At 37.0% G+C, this 20,072-nt stretch overlaps 1 protein-coding gene and 1 long non-coding RNA gene across 3 annotated transcripts in view; one reads left to right on the top strand and one right to left on the bottom strand.

Annotated features, from left to right (window-relative positions):
- Positions 1-2,513: 2,513 nt before the first annotated feature.
- On the bottom strand, positions 2,514-12,475 carry LOC136252803 (uncharacterized). Its single transcript, XR_010699787.1, has 3 exons — positions 12,333-12,475; positions 3,885-3,929; positions 2,514-2,618 (listed from the first exon to the last, which is right to left on the bottom strand). It is a non-coding gene; the product is annotated as an uncharacterized lncRNA (long non-coding RNA).
- An 88-nt stretch (positions 12,476-12,563) lies between these two features.
- Positions 12,564-20,072, top strand: part of LOC136252797 (uncharacterized) — a 28,901-nt gene continuing 21,392 nt past the window's right edge. The window contains exons 1-5 of one of the 2 annotated variants that reach the window (XM_066045365.1): positions 12,636-12,696; positions 13,787-13,911; positions 13,966-14,031; positions 16,321-16,419; positions 16,987-17,022. In XM_066045365.1, coding sequence (XP_065901437.1) covers positions 14,024-14,031; positions 16,321-16,419; positions 16,987-17,022 — 143 coding nt within the window. In that variant the 5' untranslated portion in view covers positions 12,636-12,696; positions 13,787-13,911; positions 13,966-14,023. Of the gene's footprint in view, positions 12,697-13,786; positions 13,912-13,965; positions 14,032-16,320; positions 16,420-16,986; positions 17,023-20,072 lie in introns of both variants that reach the window. The other variant, XM_066045364.1, reaches the window with a different exon arrangement.

Raw genomic sequence — 20,072 nt, 5'->3', positions numbered from 1 at the left:
AGTATTAAAAACTTTACACCCCAAAAATCAATCCCACAATTGAAAGTTCCTGGCGTGTGTTGAAACATAATGACGTAGGCTAGGAATAACGTTCTGAGAGCTATTTGCCCACGTAATTGAAACCACAATCGATCATCAGATGCTAGTGTATAAAACAAATGGGATGAGTGATCTGTAGTTCTTTCACCTATCAGGTGAGTGTGCCCTGAGTGATATGTTATAGTTATATCCCGGGACGAGTGTAATAACAATGATATCATCCGAGTATACGGGATATAACTATTTTACATTCCAGTGCGCGGGAGTGCGCAGAAGTTTACGGATAGTAAATTAAGTTCCGGTTTGAGTTCCTGTCACTGTGCTCAAGATTTCGTCCAAATTGTGTGGAGATTCTACTTCGTAGCTACAAGAGAGACCTTACATACTGCCTACAAACTGTAGCGAAGGGCGGTGTTATGAAGCAGCGGTTTCAGGTACGATTCGCCTTCGTCAGAAATTGGTATGGTGGTGTCGCGTGGTGTGCAAGAGAAAAATAAAGACCAACAAATGACTACCATAGCCCAAGATACGTAGAACGATGAAGCTAGAGGAAGTTAGTTCTTCACCATAGTGACCGTTGGGAGTGATTGCTGGAGCGAAAATCGTCACGGACTATTCTTGACATTTGTTAAACTATCGTATTGGTAACTTGTAGTGTTATTATGTAAAGGATTAACAGTTTTCTTGTAAGATTTAGCTAGTTTTAAGTGCTGTATTGGTGTGTTTTGTATCAATATTTCCTTATTTGGCTCTTTGTTCCATTGGTAAACAATGCCATTCGCGGTTATTATGATGTAATGAAAGAGACTGAGTGGCTCCGCAACAGGGTGATAAGTTAGTTATCACTGGGTGATAACTAATATATTGTACAGTAGCAGCGCCGCTCTGTCTAGCTGTATGGTAGTTATAACCCAGCGCGGCGCTTTGATACTCCCACGCACTGGGATGTAAATATATATATCACTTACAGTATATACCACAACTGACAGGATTTTGCTGATATATACAACCAAACCCCGAGGGCCATACACCCTTACCCCTTGGGCCTACAGCCCTCAGGGTTCAGGTGTATAAATCAGCAAAATCCCTCGCAGCCATGGTATAACTATTACATGTACCACTTCCACACCTCATTTCAAAGGAAAGAAATTAAATGCTATATAGCACTGCTAACAGTGCTCAGCAGAGATCAAAAATATATCCCCCTAGAAAGGAGTATATTTTTGATATACTACCTTCATGTCTCATTAACGTATTCCAGAACATACATACCATGGGAAACGCTATAAGGGAAATGCTATAGAAGTCACAGATTGCAGATGCTTTGATTCAAGTACACCTGTCTACTGGTGCCCAGTCATGAATACAGCTGTGCTTAGTTCTCGCTGCCTTACTTGGAATGGGATGCATAAATAACTTATAGTACACATTACTTTTAAAATAGATGTGACTACGCATTTTGTCATACAGGTGTACATAATCTTTTTAACAGAATGTTAAAATGGTAAACGTGTACAAGCTAGTGTACGCACATATATACAAATGCACATACATACTTACCTATTCTACTTTAAAAAGTACATATCAAGCTACTATTCATATAGCAATTATACCTGTCATGTGTTAGGAAAAGTCAAATGTGACCTGCTGAGCAAAAACCAGCCGTTTTCGCACATTCCTCGAATTTCATTTTATTGCTTTTCTCTTATCTATAGTAACAAAGGAGTGGGCAGCCAAAGTTTCAACCTTTTGTGGTGAATAGCTTTGGAGTTATAGCGACAGACAGTTGGAACGGCAATAAACTCGATTTATACAGCAACAATACAGCAAATGAATTACAGGCACTTACTTAATTGACCATAACTCACGACTGAAACAAGCTACAAAGATGGGGTTTGGCTCAGTCTGTTCACCAAGAACTGGCACATTGATCAAGGTATAGTGTTTTCCCTGTACATCACCATGTGGCCAAAGAAGAAGGCCATTTCAACAATAAAATGATGATGGAAACTTCATTTCTACTGCATCGTAAATACGTAAGTGCCCATAACTCATATACCGTACGCTGTATGAACACGAAACAAAGATTCTCGTACTCCCAATGAACAGGAGAATCTGGTGGTATATAGGTTTTATTGATTTGAGCTTTGTTTTAGTACATAACAAAGCAATTGAAACGTGCGTAAAATTTTTATGTAACATGCGTATTTTTTCAATACATTTTTATAGCAAAATAGAATTTTGCAAAAATGGCCGGTTTTTGCTCAGTGGGTCACAAATACTACATGTTACTTAAAATATATATATTATGCACTTAGCACACAAAAGCACATATGAGTGTTTCATCACTAAGATGTTGTAGATAGATTAGGAAATACATAGCACACATTAACTAAATACCATCAAACACTTGTCAACAAGAACCCTTACGTACCATCGTAGGACCGTGATTGGTGAGAGTACCTGTACTTCTGTGCAGACATCACAAGAACAGAGCAGTAGCAGTGAGCTCTCTTGGGCAAGCTGATAATCCAGCAGCTATTTACTGCATTCGGGCAGAGGACAATGGGGTAATGTACCTGCAAATAATAAAAAATACTATCACAAAAATGGTAACAAAAAATGCTACAAAAAATGAGCTTTAAATATTACCAAAAAAAAAAAAGATTAGAAAATGGTAAAAAAATGTAAGCCAAAATTCTCAAAATAATAAATTATGCCACATCATGGTCAAAGTAGGCATGTGCTCCTCTCTACTCCTACCAGTATGTCCCTCAGCTTGCTGAAGAATGGCTGTGGGTATGCATGAATCTAACAAATGAAACTGGTTATTGAATCCTGTGTCTGTGTATGCATGAGCGCCCATCCAGAGTGCGAGAAAAACATTAAAGACAGTCAGTAGGTGAGGTTGTATGAACACTCTACAGGTATATAAAACTTTCCGGCAAGTAAACTTTAATTACTCTGAGGGGAGTACTTTGTGCCAGTTGAAATATAGGTGAAACAAAATTTTGAACAAGAACAGTTTCCCTAAAAGGCTGTACAGGCAGGCAATAAAATGACAGTTCGGGTATTATACCGCATACCCAGAAATTTTTGCAGTATGTAATTTTCACGGTTTTCGTGGTTAGTAAAGCTACCGTGAAATTTTTTAATCACATGAAAATTATGGGTGTCGAGTCAACACGTGCATCGATCTACAAACTTCAACTCACCTTATTGATACTGTATATAGGCATGGGTCCATGCATGGTTACAAAAGTGGGCACGGCTCACGTAAGAAGCTGGCATACTGCCACTGAGTACTGCAAGACTATGCCTCACACAGAGATTGCCACTACTGTGTTACTTGGGCTTTACCAATCGGTTAGACAATTGAAGTAAAAATCACATTTTTCATATCAGTGTAGTCGAGAACAAAATTGTGAAATTATAAATGCAAAAATGCTGGACTAAGAGGCATCTGTGAAATTTAAACCGTGAAAATCCTTACAAAGTCCATAATCATGAAATACACATACCACAAAAACTTCAGGTATACGGTAGGCTACCAGAAATAGTATATCCTATCGAGTTGTCCATCTCGTGTGAGTGTACCGTAAAAACAAAATGAAGCACAGACCGAGCTTTTTATCAAGAATTTTTCATACATACAGTGTAGGACAAGACAGTTGAGAAGATAATTCTGTGCAGCTATTTGCTCCAGCTGCACTTCCTTAGCAACAAAAAATGGTAATTGACGAATTACAACATAATCAATACCATAGAGGCATCTAATATGCATTATACAATATTTAGCCCAAAAGGCCTGGTTTTAGTTCTAAGTAGCACAATCATCAACTTACTTCAATTTATAAAATATCTCGATACTTTTACACGCTTCTCAGGTTCTACAAGAAAGACACGTATGTACGTACATACTTACTACACACAATTTTCGGCAATAAAGTACGTAGATAAACTCCAATAATCTTTCAATACAATGTACAGAAAGAACAAGAAAATTCCCAAGGTTATCCTTACTACAATAAGCCTTTAAAGTTCACTACTACCGTATGTACGTATGTATGCACAACAGTGAAGTTATTTTGTCCAGTAAAATTTTATTCTATCAAACCTTAGACAAGTAACTTGGTGGAGAGCTAGTGATCTAAAGCAACCACTTTTACCTATAAATAACATTTAAGATGGCTTTCTTATGAAAACTGATCAAGTTTCACATAACTTTGACATCACTGACAAACAGGATTGCTAAAGACTGTAAATTACTAGTCATCGCTAGGAGGAAGCCAGGGGTTACCTAGCAACAGTGATTTTTAAAACTGTATTAAGACACATCCTAGAAATGTAACTATTATTAGAATAATAAAAATAATCACTTCCTTGTATAGACAAAATTCAACTCGTTGGCATAATTCGTAGTGCTATATACAGTGTATGTACGTACATAAATATTATATATATAGATCATGGGTGTTGTACCAGAACATTCACAAACTTTCTGTCAGGTATATACCTTAACTGCTTTCCTAAGAAGTGAACATGTACTATAGATTATTCACAAGTTTTATCATCATACGCAGTATTCCACTAGGCAACTGGGAGAATTAGAGTAAAACCTTAGTACAGGTAGTTAAAATCTATTTTAAAATCCTACAAATACAGTGGAACCCGTCTTAGCGGCCACCTGTTTAGAAAGGCCACCTCTCTAAAAAGACCTCTTGTAAATTCCTTGGGTGAGCTATTATACACTGATTCACCTGGTTAAAGCAACAGGCCAAAAAATCTTGGCCCAAAGGTGACCGTCTTAGACAGGTTCCACTGTAATACAAATATTACATATGAATGTTTTTACCATACAGAAAACAATATACATCTATAAACAATTTCAAATGCACAAGCATATACTAAAACATTTATTGGCAGCCAGCAACTTTTCATCTATGTTAAAATATGTAGTACTTGATGAATTACAAATATACTGATCAATTGATACCATTGAACATTTATCTACATATAAGTACAAGTTATATGCTTTTGGTCCTACCGATTCCCCAAAATTGACCAGGTTTGTTTGTTTGTTTTGTTTTTTATTTTTTTGCAACTTTTTGATGTGGTACACAACATTTGACATAGCAGTACATGGGAAAACAAAGTTATTATGTATAAAGCTGGTGCATATTTACGTATAATAAAAGAGTGTTTACAAGAAAACCATTCAACAGATGTAAACATTATAATTATGGTGATTGTGCAATTCATTCAGCAAAACAATGACCAGGAAGGGAACCAGAAACGTATAATTAACTTTTCGTGGTATAAACTAAATTTTATACATGGTTGCATATACTTATATAACAAGGGGAAACAGTTGGTTTCATGAGTAGCACAACAACTTGTTATCTCCAAATACGCACACCAGCATGCTACAGTACCATTACCAGTTAGTGCGTAGTTGTAGCTTATATAATAGCCACCCCTGGAGAGTAGCCATATTACAACCTTTAAATAGTATCACAAGAATCACCCTTGAATAAAAGCTGTCCTCAGATAAGAGCCCCCCCCAAGGATAAGTGTTTACCTTACAAACAACATGATGCTTTGTGGAGATACATATACAAAAAGTTTAAAAGATCATAAAGTCCTTTAAAAGAAACTGCACATTTACAAATTTATAAAAAAAAACCTAGCTAAAAATAACACCCAAATAAATGCTGGGTCCAGCATTATGGTGCTACCCACTGTATAACAGTTTAAGCTCACCACGTACAGTATACGTATTACAACTTACCAAAATTTTGTCTACAGCAGTTGCTATAAATAACAAAACAGGAATTTACAGGAATTAGCAGTGTTAAGAAAGGAGTGTGTATACCTCCACAGCAGTGACAAAAGCTGGCACAAAGCAGATACTGGTAAATATGTACCGTATATTAACAAGCACAAAACACAATTTAATTTTAAAATGCTTTGATACATTGTCTGATAAAACTGAATCTACACAAACAGCACAGTGGTAACTATAGTTACAAAGTATAGAAAGAACAATGATTAACCCTTGGGATTTAGTCTCCGAGGTGTAACACGAAACCTGCTGATATGTAATACACAAGTTGTATTTTATAAACACTCACAGCTGACATAAAAGTACGTACACTATACCACACACACACAAAAATAAAAATTGGCTATGCCAGTGGAGAAAGGATTTCTATATAACACTACATCCAGTATTGTAAGCGTAACTGCACATCACATTTTTCTGCTATCAAAAAAGCAGCAAAGATCATGAAAACATAGATAATAATGGGGACATGACTACAGACAATCCTCATTCGGATTGTCCACGCATAAAACTATTATTAGTTCCTAATCCTTATATGTATATTGCTGTATCTATGATGAAAACTATAAGCCATACAACATGTTTATATACATATATTACAAGCCTTAATTAACCAGTGAGAATCAAACCATTAAAATGTGTTATGAATACAGAGGGTTGAGTAAAATGAGATAACCAATTATTAAGTGTAGTAGTATGACCAGATTGTCTCTCGTTTTAGTCTGTCTGTTCATGCATAGATAATAAACACCCCTACCTGGATTGAAAGCACACATATAGTGCCCATACAAAAATACATGACTATCTGCGTTTCGCGCCTGAAGTTTTGAAACACTCTTTCTCACTCGAAGATTCTGTTTTACTGTCTGGATACAGCTCGGTTGTTTTAACTAGTAAGTTTAGTAGATTGTTTCTTGGGTGGCGATTAGCCTACTACTGGTATAGGCGCTTTCCGTATAAAAAGTATTGAACAAGTCTAGTTTAAGGCTGATGCTTATTAGTTACTAGTGCTATGTGTACTGGTATGGGTTTCGTGGTATATTCACTCCAGTTTAGTCAAGTTCACAAATCCCGCCTCTCATATCAACCTTTCGCGCTTGTCAAACTTCTATCTAATGCATATCAGTACACCTACTATAAATAGGCCAAACTTTATATTCCATAGCAGTGCACCTACTACTCGCTAGTAAGCAAATAAAATCCACTCCCGGTACTGTGTACAGTATATAAGGAGCGCGAAGCGCGGATAGATTAGGTGGCGCTTAGAAGTTTCCAATCCAGTATGGGATGTCTATTATCTATGGTTCATGTGAACATAATTATTATGACAACAGTCAAGGTTTGAATAAATGCTGAGCCTCAAATAAATTTCTGGTGCAGTTATACACACTGTAGTTTCTAATAATTCTGTGTAGTGCCTTAATGAAGTGAAAAGTGTCCTATAACATTCCTTTACCACTTTAATATGCTGCAGAAAACAACAAGAAAAGAAATGGAAGGACAAAATGTAGTGAGTGTTGCACCGATAATCGGTTCAATAATCGGTATCGGGCCGATATTGGCTACTTGCCGATTAATCAGTTTTGATGAAATCAAAGCCGATATTAACCTCCACTGCGCTGTGTAGTATAATGATGTGGGGGAGGCTAGATAAAAGTTATTTGACATTTTAATTAAGTTATGTGTTGATGGTTTAGTGGTGACTACAAGCCATGCCCACAGTAAACTGTCAGGTTTTAGGCCATGTCCAACAGTGAACTAAGGTCTTAGGTTTCTATGTAGTACCAGCCACTTGTCTCAACCGCACAGCAGTAGTAAAATGTCATGTTTACCATGAGTAACTTTTACTTGTGGCATACATCTAACTTTACATTTTAGCCTAGAATAAGCTGTATATCAATACTTACATCACTGATATGAGTCATTTAATAATGATGAGGATGAGTATTAGCGCTATTAGTGTATATCGGATTGGTTACCGGTATCGGCATAGATATACAGACAAGTACCTGGGATTGGAATTACCTCATGTGAGCCATTAACTTCAATACAAACGTGTTCGCCGGATCATTGTTACCCCCTTCGAAAAAGGCAGGATAGTGAAATATGCCATTCACAATACGTTTCTGTAAAATGTAGAGTGTTTGTTTAGTTGTTGGTAAGCCTTCCTCACGAAGGAGGTGGTTAATTAGCAGTAGGGCCTGGTTTGTAGGTGTGTCTCTCGATGCGTCTAGCCAGTGATGCGTAGCCCCCATTATTGAGGGAACCAGACTTATAGTGCACGGAAACTAGTTATTGATGTTTTAGGAAGTACTCACAAGAGTAGAACTAGTCTGCTGTGTGATAAATTCAAAGATATTGCTACTTCCGGTAACAATGATCCGGCACGAAAAACCGGATGATTCCAAACCCGGGTACTTGTCTGTATATCTATGGTATCGGATAATTCTGTTGCTTAATATCGGTTATCGGTATAATTGCCTAATTTGAATATCAGTGCAATGCTAACAAAATGCAAAAATGCAACATAGAGGAACATATGAAAGTGATTCCAAGAGTACACATGAATATTGGTAAAATATAAACATCAGTGTTGTATAGTCACCGGTCTTATGGTCTGGGTTTGAAAGAAAGTTTTGACCACTAGTCAAAGAAATATGGTACGTAAATAAGTACGTGAACCAAATTTTGAGCGAAAAGTGTGGCATGGTGTGATTACACATAGGCACATCCAGTGTTCAACTGTGCTTAAATAATATCAGCACATTTGATCTGATAGAAAAATACCAAACACTAGTGTAAAATCAATATGCTATGTACCACTATGTACTTGTACCAAGAGCAAAACCTTTTCTCTTTTAGTGCACAGCCAAAACAAACGTCATTACTTTCCACAAGCCAAGCAACATGCAGACACAACTTTAAAATTCATCATGAGACAGAGGGCTGGCAATAAACAATTAGAATAACTTCATAAAAATGCTTCTCACACTAAAGCATATATGATGAAATAGTTAAATCATCACATGGGGTCGTTATGACATCACATTATGTCATAGTCTGCAACCATATAACAAAATGTTGTTCAGGTGTTACACCAAATAGTGTCTTGCTTTATCAACAACATGTTGAAGGAAATTGTGTCACATGTACACAATTTGGTGAAACCTTTCTATTTCATTCGCCTTTGGGCCAAATTTACTGGACTATGACCGTATTCACAGTGTGAACACACATCAAAAGTTATATTTAGATATGTACAAGTGTAGGTGACCTTACTATACAAGTGACCTACATGATACAGTAGGTTTCACCATAGCAATAAATTAAAATACATGAGTTTACAGATACCTTCCTACATTGTAATTGGTTCCCAATAGCAAAACAAACTTAAACACTTCCTAAATATGTGGAACTACAGCTGTGTTACTTGACGGGTAATATTCCAGGTCAGTTGCAGTAATGCTGATCTAATACTTAGCAGGATACATATCTCTAACATGAAATGTGCTATTATACACTGTTTATACTTGATACTTCAGTACGACTGATACAGGAGCTCAGTTTTATAAAATCTACCAAGTCTGCTAATATTTTCTCCCACCTAAATCTCTCACAGTACTGCATCATAAGCTACTCCAACTTTATTACCCTGCAGTAAATGTAATGTGCTCAATTGCCAAAAGGATGTACGTATCCATAAAGGTATTATACTAAACATTTCAAATGTACACAAATAGAACATATATACTGTTCAGAAGTACATACCATATTTGCCACCACTAATCTCAAACAAGAAGGGATATGGCATATAGCACTGTACTCAATTGCCAATACTGATAGTATTGCTACAACACAATATCGCTTATGTGTGGATTTTTTGCAAAATTACTTGTAGCTAAAGAACCGATTATAAAATAATTGTAGGCAATTTATTAGTGTATGTCACACATTTACACATGACACACATGTACAAAACATGCATGTATACCCAGAAATTTTTGCAGTGTGTAATTTTCACGGTTTTTGCAGTTAGCAAAGCTACTATGAATGTTTTTGAAAATTTATGTGTGTCCTACAAATTTCTTTACTATGTGACTAAATTTTGGAAAACTGTCGATTTATGCACAATAGAACTTTTGCAATAAAACGTATTTAAAAACAATGGGTAAAAAACACAAGTTCCAGAAAAAAATTGCATAAGTTTTTATTGCCTCTCTAGTTGGTGAATTAACACCCCAATCAATTAATATTCAATACTATCATGTTTGCCTGTCTATAGGGAGTTCGAAAATCTTTGTTTGATCTTCATGCACAGGTGGGTTTCAGAGTTACATACATGCATTTGTTTACGTTACGATGACAAAAGAATTTATCAACGATCTTTCTTCAGTAAATAAGCCTTCCTCCTCGAACACAGAAGCTTATCTTGGGCAAAAACTACACCTTGATGGATTCACAAATTCACAGCGAACAAAATGAGCCAAGATTCAACTCTGTGCACCCTTGCATCAGTAAGTCATGGTTGTTTATGCAAGCGCCTGAGATTATTTTCTCGATAGTTTCTGTACAAATAAATGAATTTGCTCATCTGGCTATCTACTGCTTTATCTCCGGCACTAATCACCTTACAAAGCTGAAACTTTGTCAGTCCATTCCCCTACCCCTATAAACAAGAGAGAACCAATAAAAATGAATTTTGAAAATGTGTGGAAATCAACGGTTTTCTAACACAATTAGTGTGGCTCCTGGTGTGTGATACTGTTTGTAGGCATATGTGGACTCCACATGCTTACAAACAGTATAACACATTCCAATATAAAGTGGGTGTGGCTCACAAAAGAAGTTGACCTACTGCAAGACCAGACTATACACAGAGATTGCCGCTAGCTACTGTGCTAGCCACTTGATTAAGATGCTCTTTAGCAACCTATGTGATGCTTGAAGTAAAGATCAACACAGACCCTTCGTAGCTGCATGGTTGTGAACAAAAACCTTCGAAATAAGCAATAGTGATCCCTGTGAAATTTAAAGCACTGGGCTAAGAGGCATCCATGAAATTTAAAATGCAAAAATCCTGACAAAGTAAATAACCGTGAAATATACATAACACAAAAATTTCCGGGTATACTGAGTCAGTAGTTTACCACTGTACCACACTTGCAAGGTATACAACAACATCAAATAATTGTTTGCTGTATACACATTTGCTGTACCTAATCAGGAAGCCATAACAACAAACAGTATTGTTGTAATATTGTGTAAACTTAGTACCAATATTTATAATAACACCACTAAGGTATATGATTGAATCAACCCTTCAAGTTGTGTACATAGTATGGTAAAAGAAATGTAAGCCATGCAGTAGGACACTGGAATGTTGGCAGCTCCAATCCGATTGTTCCATTTCAAATTGATTTACATAGTGTATATGTTTCACGGCTACTTAATTACTTCCAGAAACTTATGGGCTCTTATAAATCACAAACATATCACATCTGTAACATGTAAACTTCCTCAAATAAGCATTCAAGAGTTTAAACTTATTGCACAGAGTTTTCTCAGTCCCTTTTTGGAATTGGGCACTGTGAGACTAGTTTGTGTTTAAATAGTTGACTATATAGTACCCTTGGATAACTCGGCTATTATATCCAATAATGTGCACACAGTAAATCATACGTATTTTTTAAAAAAATTGTCGCACACATTGTTTATGCACCTATCAATATTAAGCCCCCTCCCGGGCGTACATGGGGGAATAGTGGGGGATTTGATCCGATTTGACTTTAAAAATCGCCCCACTAGTGGGGCATTTGACTGTTCAAAATTTTTAAGCACTTACTTGACTTGATTAGCTGTGCACCTTCTGCAAGAATACCCACTTTTTAAAAGTACACTACATGGGGATTTGACTACTAGTCATGCCCCACGGGTGGGGAATTAGATTTTTGAAAGTCAAATCCCCTCCTTTCCCCCATATTTGCCTGGGAGGGGGGTGGTGGGGCATAATATTGAGGTGCATTATGCACCTATCAATGTTATCCCCACCTACCCCCTCCCGGGTGTAGTGGGGGAAATGGTGGGGATTTGACTTGTTGAAAAATCAAATTCTCCACCCATGGGGGAGCGACTAGTGGTAAAATCTCCATGTAGTATGGCTGTTAGGTACTTTAGGAAACAGGTCAATTCCGGCAATTAACTTGCAAGTTAAAACAAACACCTAAAATTTCGAGCGGTCAAATGCCCCACTAGTGGGGCAGAGTTTCAGATCAAATCAGGTCAAAATCCCCACTAAGCCCGGGAGGGGGGTAGTGGGGCTTAACATTGATAGGTGCATTATGTTTAGTCCGCCTTGTATCCTATTTAACGCCCATTACAAATTGTTACAATTACATATTTAACGAACACTAAACGAACACTAAACGAACACTCCAAGTACGAAACATACTTTTGTCTGACTATCTTTGGATATTCCGGGCCTGTAGCGAAATCTCCCAACGAATTTGATACAAAGGCGCTTCGAAGGGGGGCGCTTATTTTGCATGTAAGTTACCGGTAAACGGGAAGACTCGTACCTGCATTGGTGTGATTCGATTAGATTGTTTTCTTTTCGCATTCACAAATTATGCAAAACTGGAATGCGGCATTACGTGCTGGTTTAATTATGTTACATCACGTGATGTTAATTTTCAAACTATGATGATGAAAGATTTCGTTTAATTAGTATTCTATATATTTCGAATAATCTGTGTTATTGACGTTGTGCTAGCTACAACAGTTGGATCTAGTAATAGCGAAGTTCAAAATAATCAGTGAGTGTTTTAATGTGCCGTAAATGTGCTAGTTTAGTTGTGTGTAACGCCTTACCCACCTTCGCGGGGGAGCTTCTATTTGTGTGTGTTTTTTGCATGCAATCTATATGTGTGTGAGTTGTGCCTGGACCTTGTATTAACGTATTTAGCTAGTAAAATAGTTGCCTTGTTGGCGCATAGAATACTCATTGAGGGGAATCCTGGTTGTGACGCCTTTTACAGAGTGATCGATGCTGTCTGAAAGCATCATTTGTTTACAGATTTCTTAAATTTGTGCTGCTTATAATGTATATATATATAATGGGTCACTACTGCAGACGCCGATATGCGCTTTTCATTTATTCTTTTTGGCTGCCAGCATGGGTTGCTAGCAGACCATCAGTGCAATATGTAATCTAATGTTATCCATCTCTTTACTGTTTGTAACATGCCATGTAGGCCTACTGTATAGTTATTATTACTATTTTAGAATGTTATTACCTGATTGACCTCCCGGTACATACCGGGAGAACACGTATTGTATTAATTTGTTGGCTTCCGCCACCATTGATGGTTTTTCACTGCTTGAAAATCTTGTAAAGCTGTTTATGTATTAAATTAACTTACGAAGAGCTGAGTAATGTAATTAGTTTTGCATAAATTGTATAAGAACGGATTCAAATTAGCTAGTCTGGAAGCCATAGAAGCGTAGTTCAAACACATGTCAACACTCGCCACAACAAACTACTTGCCATGATCTGGCTTCTATGGGTTGAACAAAGGCATAACGTTAGTACTGCCCATTTTGACTCTTTCCCATGAGCTATTGCTGCTACTTAGAGCTCTAACTGCTACCCACACTTTTAGCATAGAAATGGCCAGATACTTCCCAGTTTGTTCTTTGTAACATCATTGTATAGGGAAAAAACTCATGTCTCAGCTGTGAATTTTAAATGCATAAACTGGTGGCCACACTTCAGGATCTCACGTTTATTTAGTCTAGTGTCTCCCTAAAGGGCACTGTGGCAAACTTTATTCTAATTTCGGTGATACCAGAGTTGTCTGTTACAAGGTGATATCAGTGTTCTCTTTACCTCATTTGTTTCTCCAGGTGTTCTATTTGCTTGTGGTTTAGAAAGATTTTGGTATTAGCTGGGACAACACTTGTGGCTTGTGAATACAATAGAAATGCTATAATAGTACATCTTGTTGGCATTGTTATACTACATCATGTCTGTGAGTTTGTCTGGATGTCATGTTATGGCTGCATTTTGTTGTAATACTTTGTAGGTGCCAATATTATATGTAGATTTTGTGGACATCTCTGCTGGCTCTAAAGCTTATAACCATGAGTCGGTAAGCATGTGTGCGTGTACGTGTGTATATGTACGTATGCGTGTATATGTGTGTACAGCTATGCGTGCATACGTAAGTCCACAATGTGTGGCGTAGTGCACGCGTGTTCTTATATAGGCTGTATTTATTGTTGCATAGAGTGAAATGTGTATTGATAAGAAAGGTTTCTAAGTATCCTTACTGTTTTGTTTAGGAAGGGTGGCTCAACATTGAATAATTACTCTGTATTCAAAACTGTATTGTTTGTTGGCCCCCACTGCACACTTTCATTGTCCAATCAAGGCTTGCTATTTACTATTCCATTATTTGTGCAGATCTTCACTGTTGTTGTCATCTTGTAATGCTTTTGTTACTTTTAAGAAATTTGGCAAGCGTAAACAAGATTTGTTATTTTTCATACGAATTTGTTTTACTAAACAAAACATGTGTGGGCTCTTGTAATCTCACTATACTGTAGTAGATTATGATCACATATGAAATTTCATGCAAAATAAATAAGAGTAATAGTAGAGGTAACAAAACTTTTTGTGATTGAATTTCAGCGATAATTTAAACTGTTGCTTTTAACTTTGATAAATGCAATGTGACCACAGGCATGAAGTACTCCACGGAATTATTGTTTTCTAGTTGCAAATACAGTAGAAAGCTAAACAAGTTGATGTTATGCTACTTCTAAAAACCAGGCACTCATGCAGATAATACTATTCCATTGTAACAAACCATCTATAATAATTTAGTTGTTGTTAATTCATCTGGATAATTAGATTTGTAAATACTGTAGGTTAGCGTATTTTGCAATTCATAAATTATTTATAATTCGGTAGTTACATTGCTATACACTGAACAAACCACAAATTATGCCCAGAACTATCTTCTCAACTGTTTTGTAGTGTGTCTATTGTGTTTTCTCATGAAAATTGTTTAGAGAAAACATTGAGGCTGTCCTTCATTTACTTTCACGTAAGTATAGATCACGTCCCCTTTCTCCTTGAAATAATTCGTTAATTGTGGCAGCCTACAAAGCCAAGTATGCCATTGTTTGGTTGTTTTACACCCATGTACCCATTGTGAAAAGCATTCATAACATCTTCAGGAACTTGCTTCATTCGTTTTTCAAGCTGGCACGAATCAACCGCCTCAAAGTGAAAGCTTACCTACCGGGAAGGTTTATACTGGTCCTGTGCATCCTTCATTTCTCACATACAGGCTGCTTTTAGCATAAGCCATTTTGCTAATGTAGTGCGGAAAGACAAACAAATTACAAACATACGAAAAACCCATACTTTTTTTGGAAAACAATTTCAGTAAACAAGGTGTGTGCCCACAGCCCTGGCTATGGGCGCGCGCCTTGTTTAACAAATTGCTGCTGTTGTTTGTGTTGGTATAAATTGGTAGATTGTGTATTGTTTCTATGGTGATACTGGGTTGAAGTAAACAATCCTGCAGAGTGTTCGTAGATTGTTAATATGATTGGTTGTCTGAGTCGCATGCACCTTTTCCTATCTGTTTCCAGTTTTTGTTTTACATATATACGACTTTCGCAAAGTTGGCAATAGTACTGCATCCTATTTTGTGACCCTGAATGCTAAAATCATTTCCGTATAAAAATCTGGTGAAATGTATTAATGTAGATAGGTGTGTGTAGTATTGTACCAAAGCTATAATCATATGTATGCACCCATGTACTTGAATACATGTGCGTTTATACTACATGCTTCTGCAAGTGTACACACACACACACACACACACACACACACACACACACACACACACACACACACACACACACACACACACACACACACACACACACACACACACACACACACACACATTGTTGTAGCCCATATTCTGACATGTTATTATCACATAGTTTTGGCTCATAAAAATCAATGCTGGTCACTAATCACTCCTGGAGTCTCAAACTGCCTACTTGCCAAATACCTTTCACTATTGAGTGCTAATCTGATTATCCCATAATTTCCACCATTCACCAATATGTTGTACAATATTCATGTTGCATAGGATGAGGTAGGAATGTGCCACTAAAGTGTTACCACCACAGTGGGGCCAGAGCAGTGGTCAAGTTTGTTTGTGTTTCCCACATATTCAAGTGTGTGTGTGTATGTGGTAAATGGTTTGGTTAAACCCTCTTTGTGACCATATCAAACATTTCCCGACCAAAAGAATTCTGTCTGGTCAGGCATACCTTTTCAAGCTTTTAAAATTTATTTCCTAGTTTATTTTGTTTGTTGTGTGTTATTCACACACTGCTGTTGTTGCTAACAGGTATCATAGCTCAAACTGGCCAGGAGGGATGTTTGATGAAGATAATGACAGTGACACTGATAGTAAAGTGAGTGGATCCCTAGCTGTGGACAAGGCTTGGTGAGTGTGTGACGTGTTTCTGTGTGCGTGCGTGTGTGTGTGTGAGATAAACTTGTGCAGTGGCTCTAGCATATCCAGCTGTATTAGTGGGGGGTCTGGTTTTAGCTGGTGAAGCAAATGTCAGCTGTCCATGTCTTGTGTAATGTATGAGATTCAGGTACGGCTTGTGATGGTCACTTGAGACTAGTCTCATGCCTTGACTGCTTTCCCCCACCCAAATATAAAAGAAAGAAAATCGGTCTGGGTCCAAAACTAAATTGAGATATATGGTGTGTTTCATGGGGTGATTACTGTATAATACAGTACATTTTACTGTACGTTGTGACCTGTATGCTTACTCTGTGTGTATGCTATTGTCAGTGTGTTCTCATGTGTATGAGCAGGTGTAAAATTGTACACTCATTAACAAATTGTATAGTCCTGTGTAATGCATGTTAGTGCAAAATACATAACTAATGTATTTGAAATGAGCCACTTAATTTACTCAATTATATGTATGTTATTATTTAGTGTGTGCGTGTGCGTGTGTGTGTGTGTGTGTTACAAATTGCATTTTCTTCTCTACAGGAAAGCAATACAAGAAAAGGGATACAGAAAGAGCTCGTAAGTTGTTATCAGATAATTCCAAACAGCTCAACTGAAAATGCATATCCTTGCAACAACTTTTGAATGACGTTTGAAATGGCAGTAGTGTCGTTCCCATGTGTATAATGATTTATTAATATATATGTATATAAATCAAGTTCTTTGGGAGCTGGTATGTTTTGGATTACTATTCTTTGTGCAGGAGACATGTGACACTCTTATAGTATATGTGCGTGTCGTAATACTGATTACCAAATGCATAAATCATTGTGTATACGCATGTGTTCATAGTTTACAGTAGGTACGTGCTAGCATTCTTACGTTTGCTTGTTCACTGCAAGCACTTATATATGTCACTCTTTCAGATAGTAATTAAATGGCAGGGACCATCCGATAACATATTATTAGACTGTCTTAACTTGTTTGCACAATTTTCGAATTTATTTATTATTTTCTCAGCATTATTTACATTATCCAAGGAATCGATCACCAACTTCTATGGTGAGTAGTTTTGGAATTATAGTGCTAGACAGTAGGAAGAGCAAGACAATTGATTTGAAAATAAACTACAGACACTTACATTCACAGCCATAACTTCTGTTCGCATTAGTCTAGTACTCTACAATGTTGGAATTTGACTTACAATGTTCACCATGAATTAGCAAATCCACCAAGATATAATGTTACAGCACTAGATAGCCGGACAAGCAAATATATCGATATGTACAGAAGCCATCGAGAAAATAATCTATAGGTACTTATATAAACCATCATAACTTACTGATACAATAACGTACAGAGTTGAATCTTGGCTCATTGTGTTCACCACGAATTCGTGAAACCACCAAGGTATGGTTTTTGCCCAAGGTATGTTGCTTTGTTTGAGAAGGAAGGCGAATTCACTGAAGAAAGATCGTCAGTAAATTATTTCAGTACCGTAACATAAACAAATATCTGTAACTCAGAAACCCTCCCAGCATGGAGATGAAACAAGGAATTTGAATAGTTTTCCCTGATTCAGTCACATATACAGATATATTCTGTTATTGTGGACTTTAAAATAATTACAGCTACGGTGCCGCTCAAGCGCAACGTCATCTTGCGAGAGTGCAAGCGATTAAAAAGAAAAAAAACTCGCTAAGTAAAGGGCGTGGCACCTATTTCGCTCTTGAGTATTCGTCTCACGAGAATGCGAGCAATTAAAAAACTTGCTGATTAAGGACGTGTCACCGTTCGCTCACGAGTATTCATCTCTACTTAGTATTTCTGAGAGAGTTGTCATATTAGGTCAACCTTGCTGCCATATTACACTTACTCAACAGTTCTTAGAATAAGAGCAATCATTGACTTTATAGGAAAGTTAATATGGGTGTTTTCATTTGTAAAAGGTAACCAGATGGGGTTGAGTTTGATGTAATCCCCATAAGTGGGCAATTTAGTTCAACAGAAACCCTCAAAAATGTTACCATTAAATTATATCATGCTTGTAGTATATATGCTAGATATATATATGTGTGTGTTAAAAGCAAGGTGCTGTCTACAGTAAGATGAGCTTGACTGCAAAACATGGAACTGTAGCATTTTAATACCACCTGTGCCTATAGCCTTAATATCTATAGTCACTACAGTGGCAGCTGGCTACAATGTTTATGCTATATCTGTGCATAGTCCATGTCTCAGAATTCATTAATGTGGTTTAATGCAGATGATGTTATGTCATGTGAGTAATTGGGATACTTGACACATTCACTGTGTGAGGTTCCACGAAACTGCAGTGGCAAAAGGAAAATTTTACCTGGTGATTTCATAATTGTTGAAAGTGTTAAACAAACATCTCCCATTGTCACGTTCTTCGACTGGGAACTATGTATCTTGTTGACAAGTGACGAAATATATATTTTTAACCAACCACTCACCATGTTTGTCTTTGTACACTCACATGAGCTAAATGATTTATGGTAATAGCAGCCTGTATGTGAAAAATGATGGTTGTATAGCACCAGTAATAATCTTCCAGGCTAAAGAATTAGCTGTAGAGACGTATAACTGAAACATTATATAGGTATTGTATGCTAGGCACTAGTTAGAATTAGTGTTGCACTGATATGCATTTTTTCACATTTACCGATACCAATTATTTTCCTATTCCTGTAACCGATATGCCGATATTTACTGATATTCTTCAATTCTTCAGAACAGGGGAGGAGGAGCAGAAAATCACCTGATGTTTATGTGTATAAACTGCATTTGTGATGATAATGTAATTAATCACGTGGGCGGCCGACTTTTACAATGTTTTCTATAGTTTTGCTACCGTCTCCTTTCATGGAAAAGGAAGCCAAGTAGTTATAAAAAAAGCTAAGCCAGCTTATCAAACAGTGTTTTTAGTGGGACTACAGACCCTTTGTGAAGAGTGATCAACTAATTGCGTGGGCGCCCGATAGATATACACAGCCTGCTATATAGCCTTGCAACCATACTTGTGCAAACAAACAAGCCAAAACAGTTACAGCAAACCACTTACTGCTACATTCACCACCTTCTTTACTTTCACCTGTTCATTGCCATCAATTTAACGATTGATTGAGGGTTTCGGTTAATTGGCAAATTATTTCCGCTTTGTAGCCGATACCGATACTTGTAAAATTAGCTAATATCGGCTGTTACCGATAATTCAACCGATTATCAGTGCAACACTAGTTAGAATATATATTGTTGTAAGATCACGTAAGTTTAGTATTGTCAGTACGCGTGACATGAAGTTGTATCCTTCTCTCCTACGCCAATCGCTTGTCGCAGCGGACAAGATTCATCACAGTCAACTCCCCCCATCTGTATATTAGCATCAAACAATGGTTTAGAGTGGCTCGTTCAAGTTACACTGTATGCTTCCCCGTAGTGCATAGCAATGTAGTTACCGAATTACAAATTAATTTTTAAAATTATGAAATGCACTAAATTACAACATTTTCAAGCCAATCTTAATTGTCTACCTAGCATTGTGTTTGCCTATTTTGATAGAAAGGAGTATTAACTGCATGGGCATGTGGTAAGTAGCATGTTTATTA

Source organism: Dysidea avara, chromosome 4 (assembly GCF_963678975.1).
Source record: "Dysidea avara chromosome 4, odDysAvar1.4, whole genome shotgun sequence".
NCBI classification, from domain to species: Eukaryota; Metazoa; Porifera; class Demospongiae; order Dictyoceratida; family Dysideidae; genus Dysidea; species Dysidea avara.
This window is presented reverse-complemented; position numbering and strand designations above follow the sequence as displayed.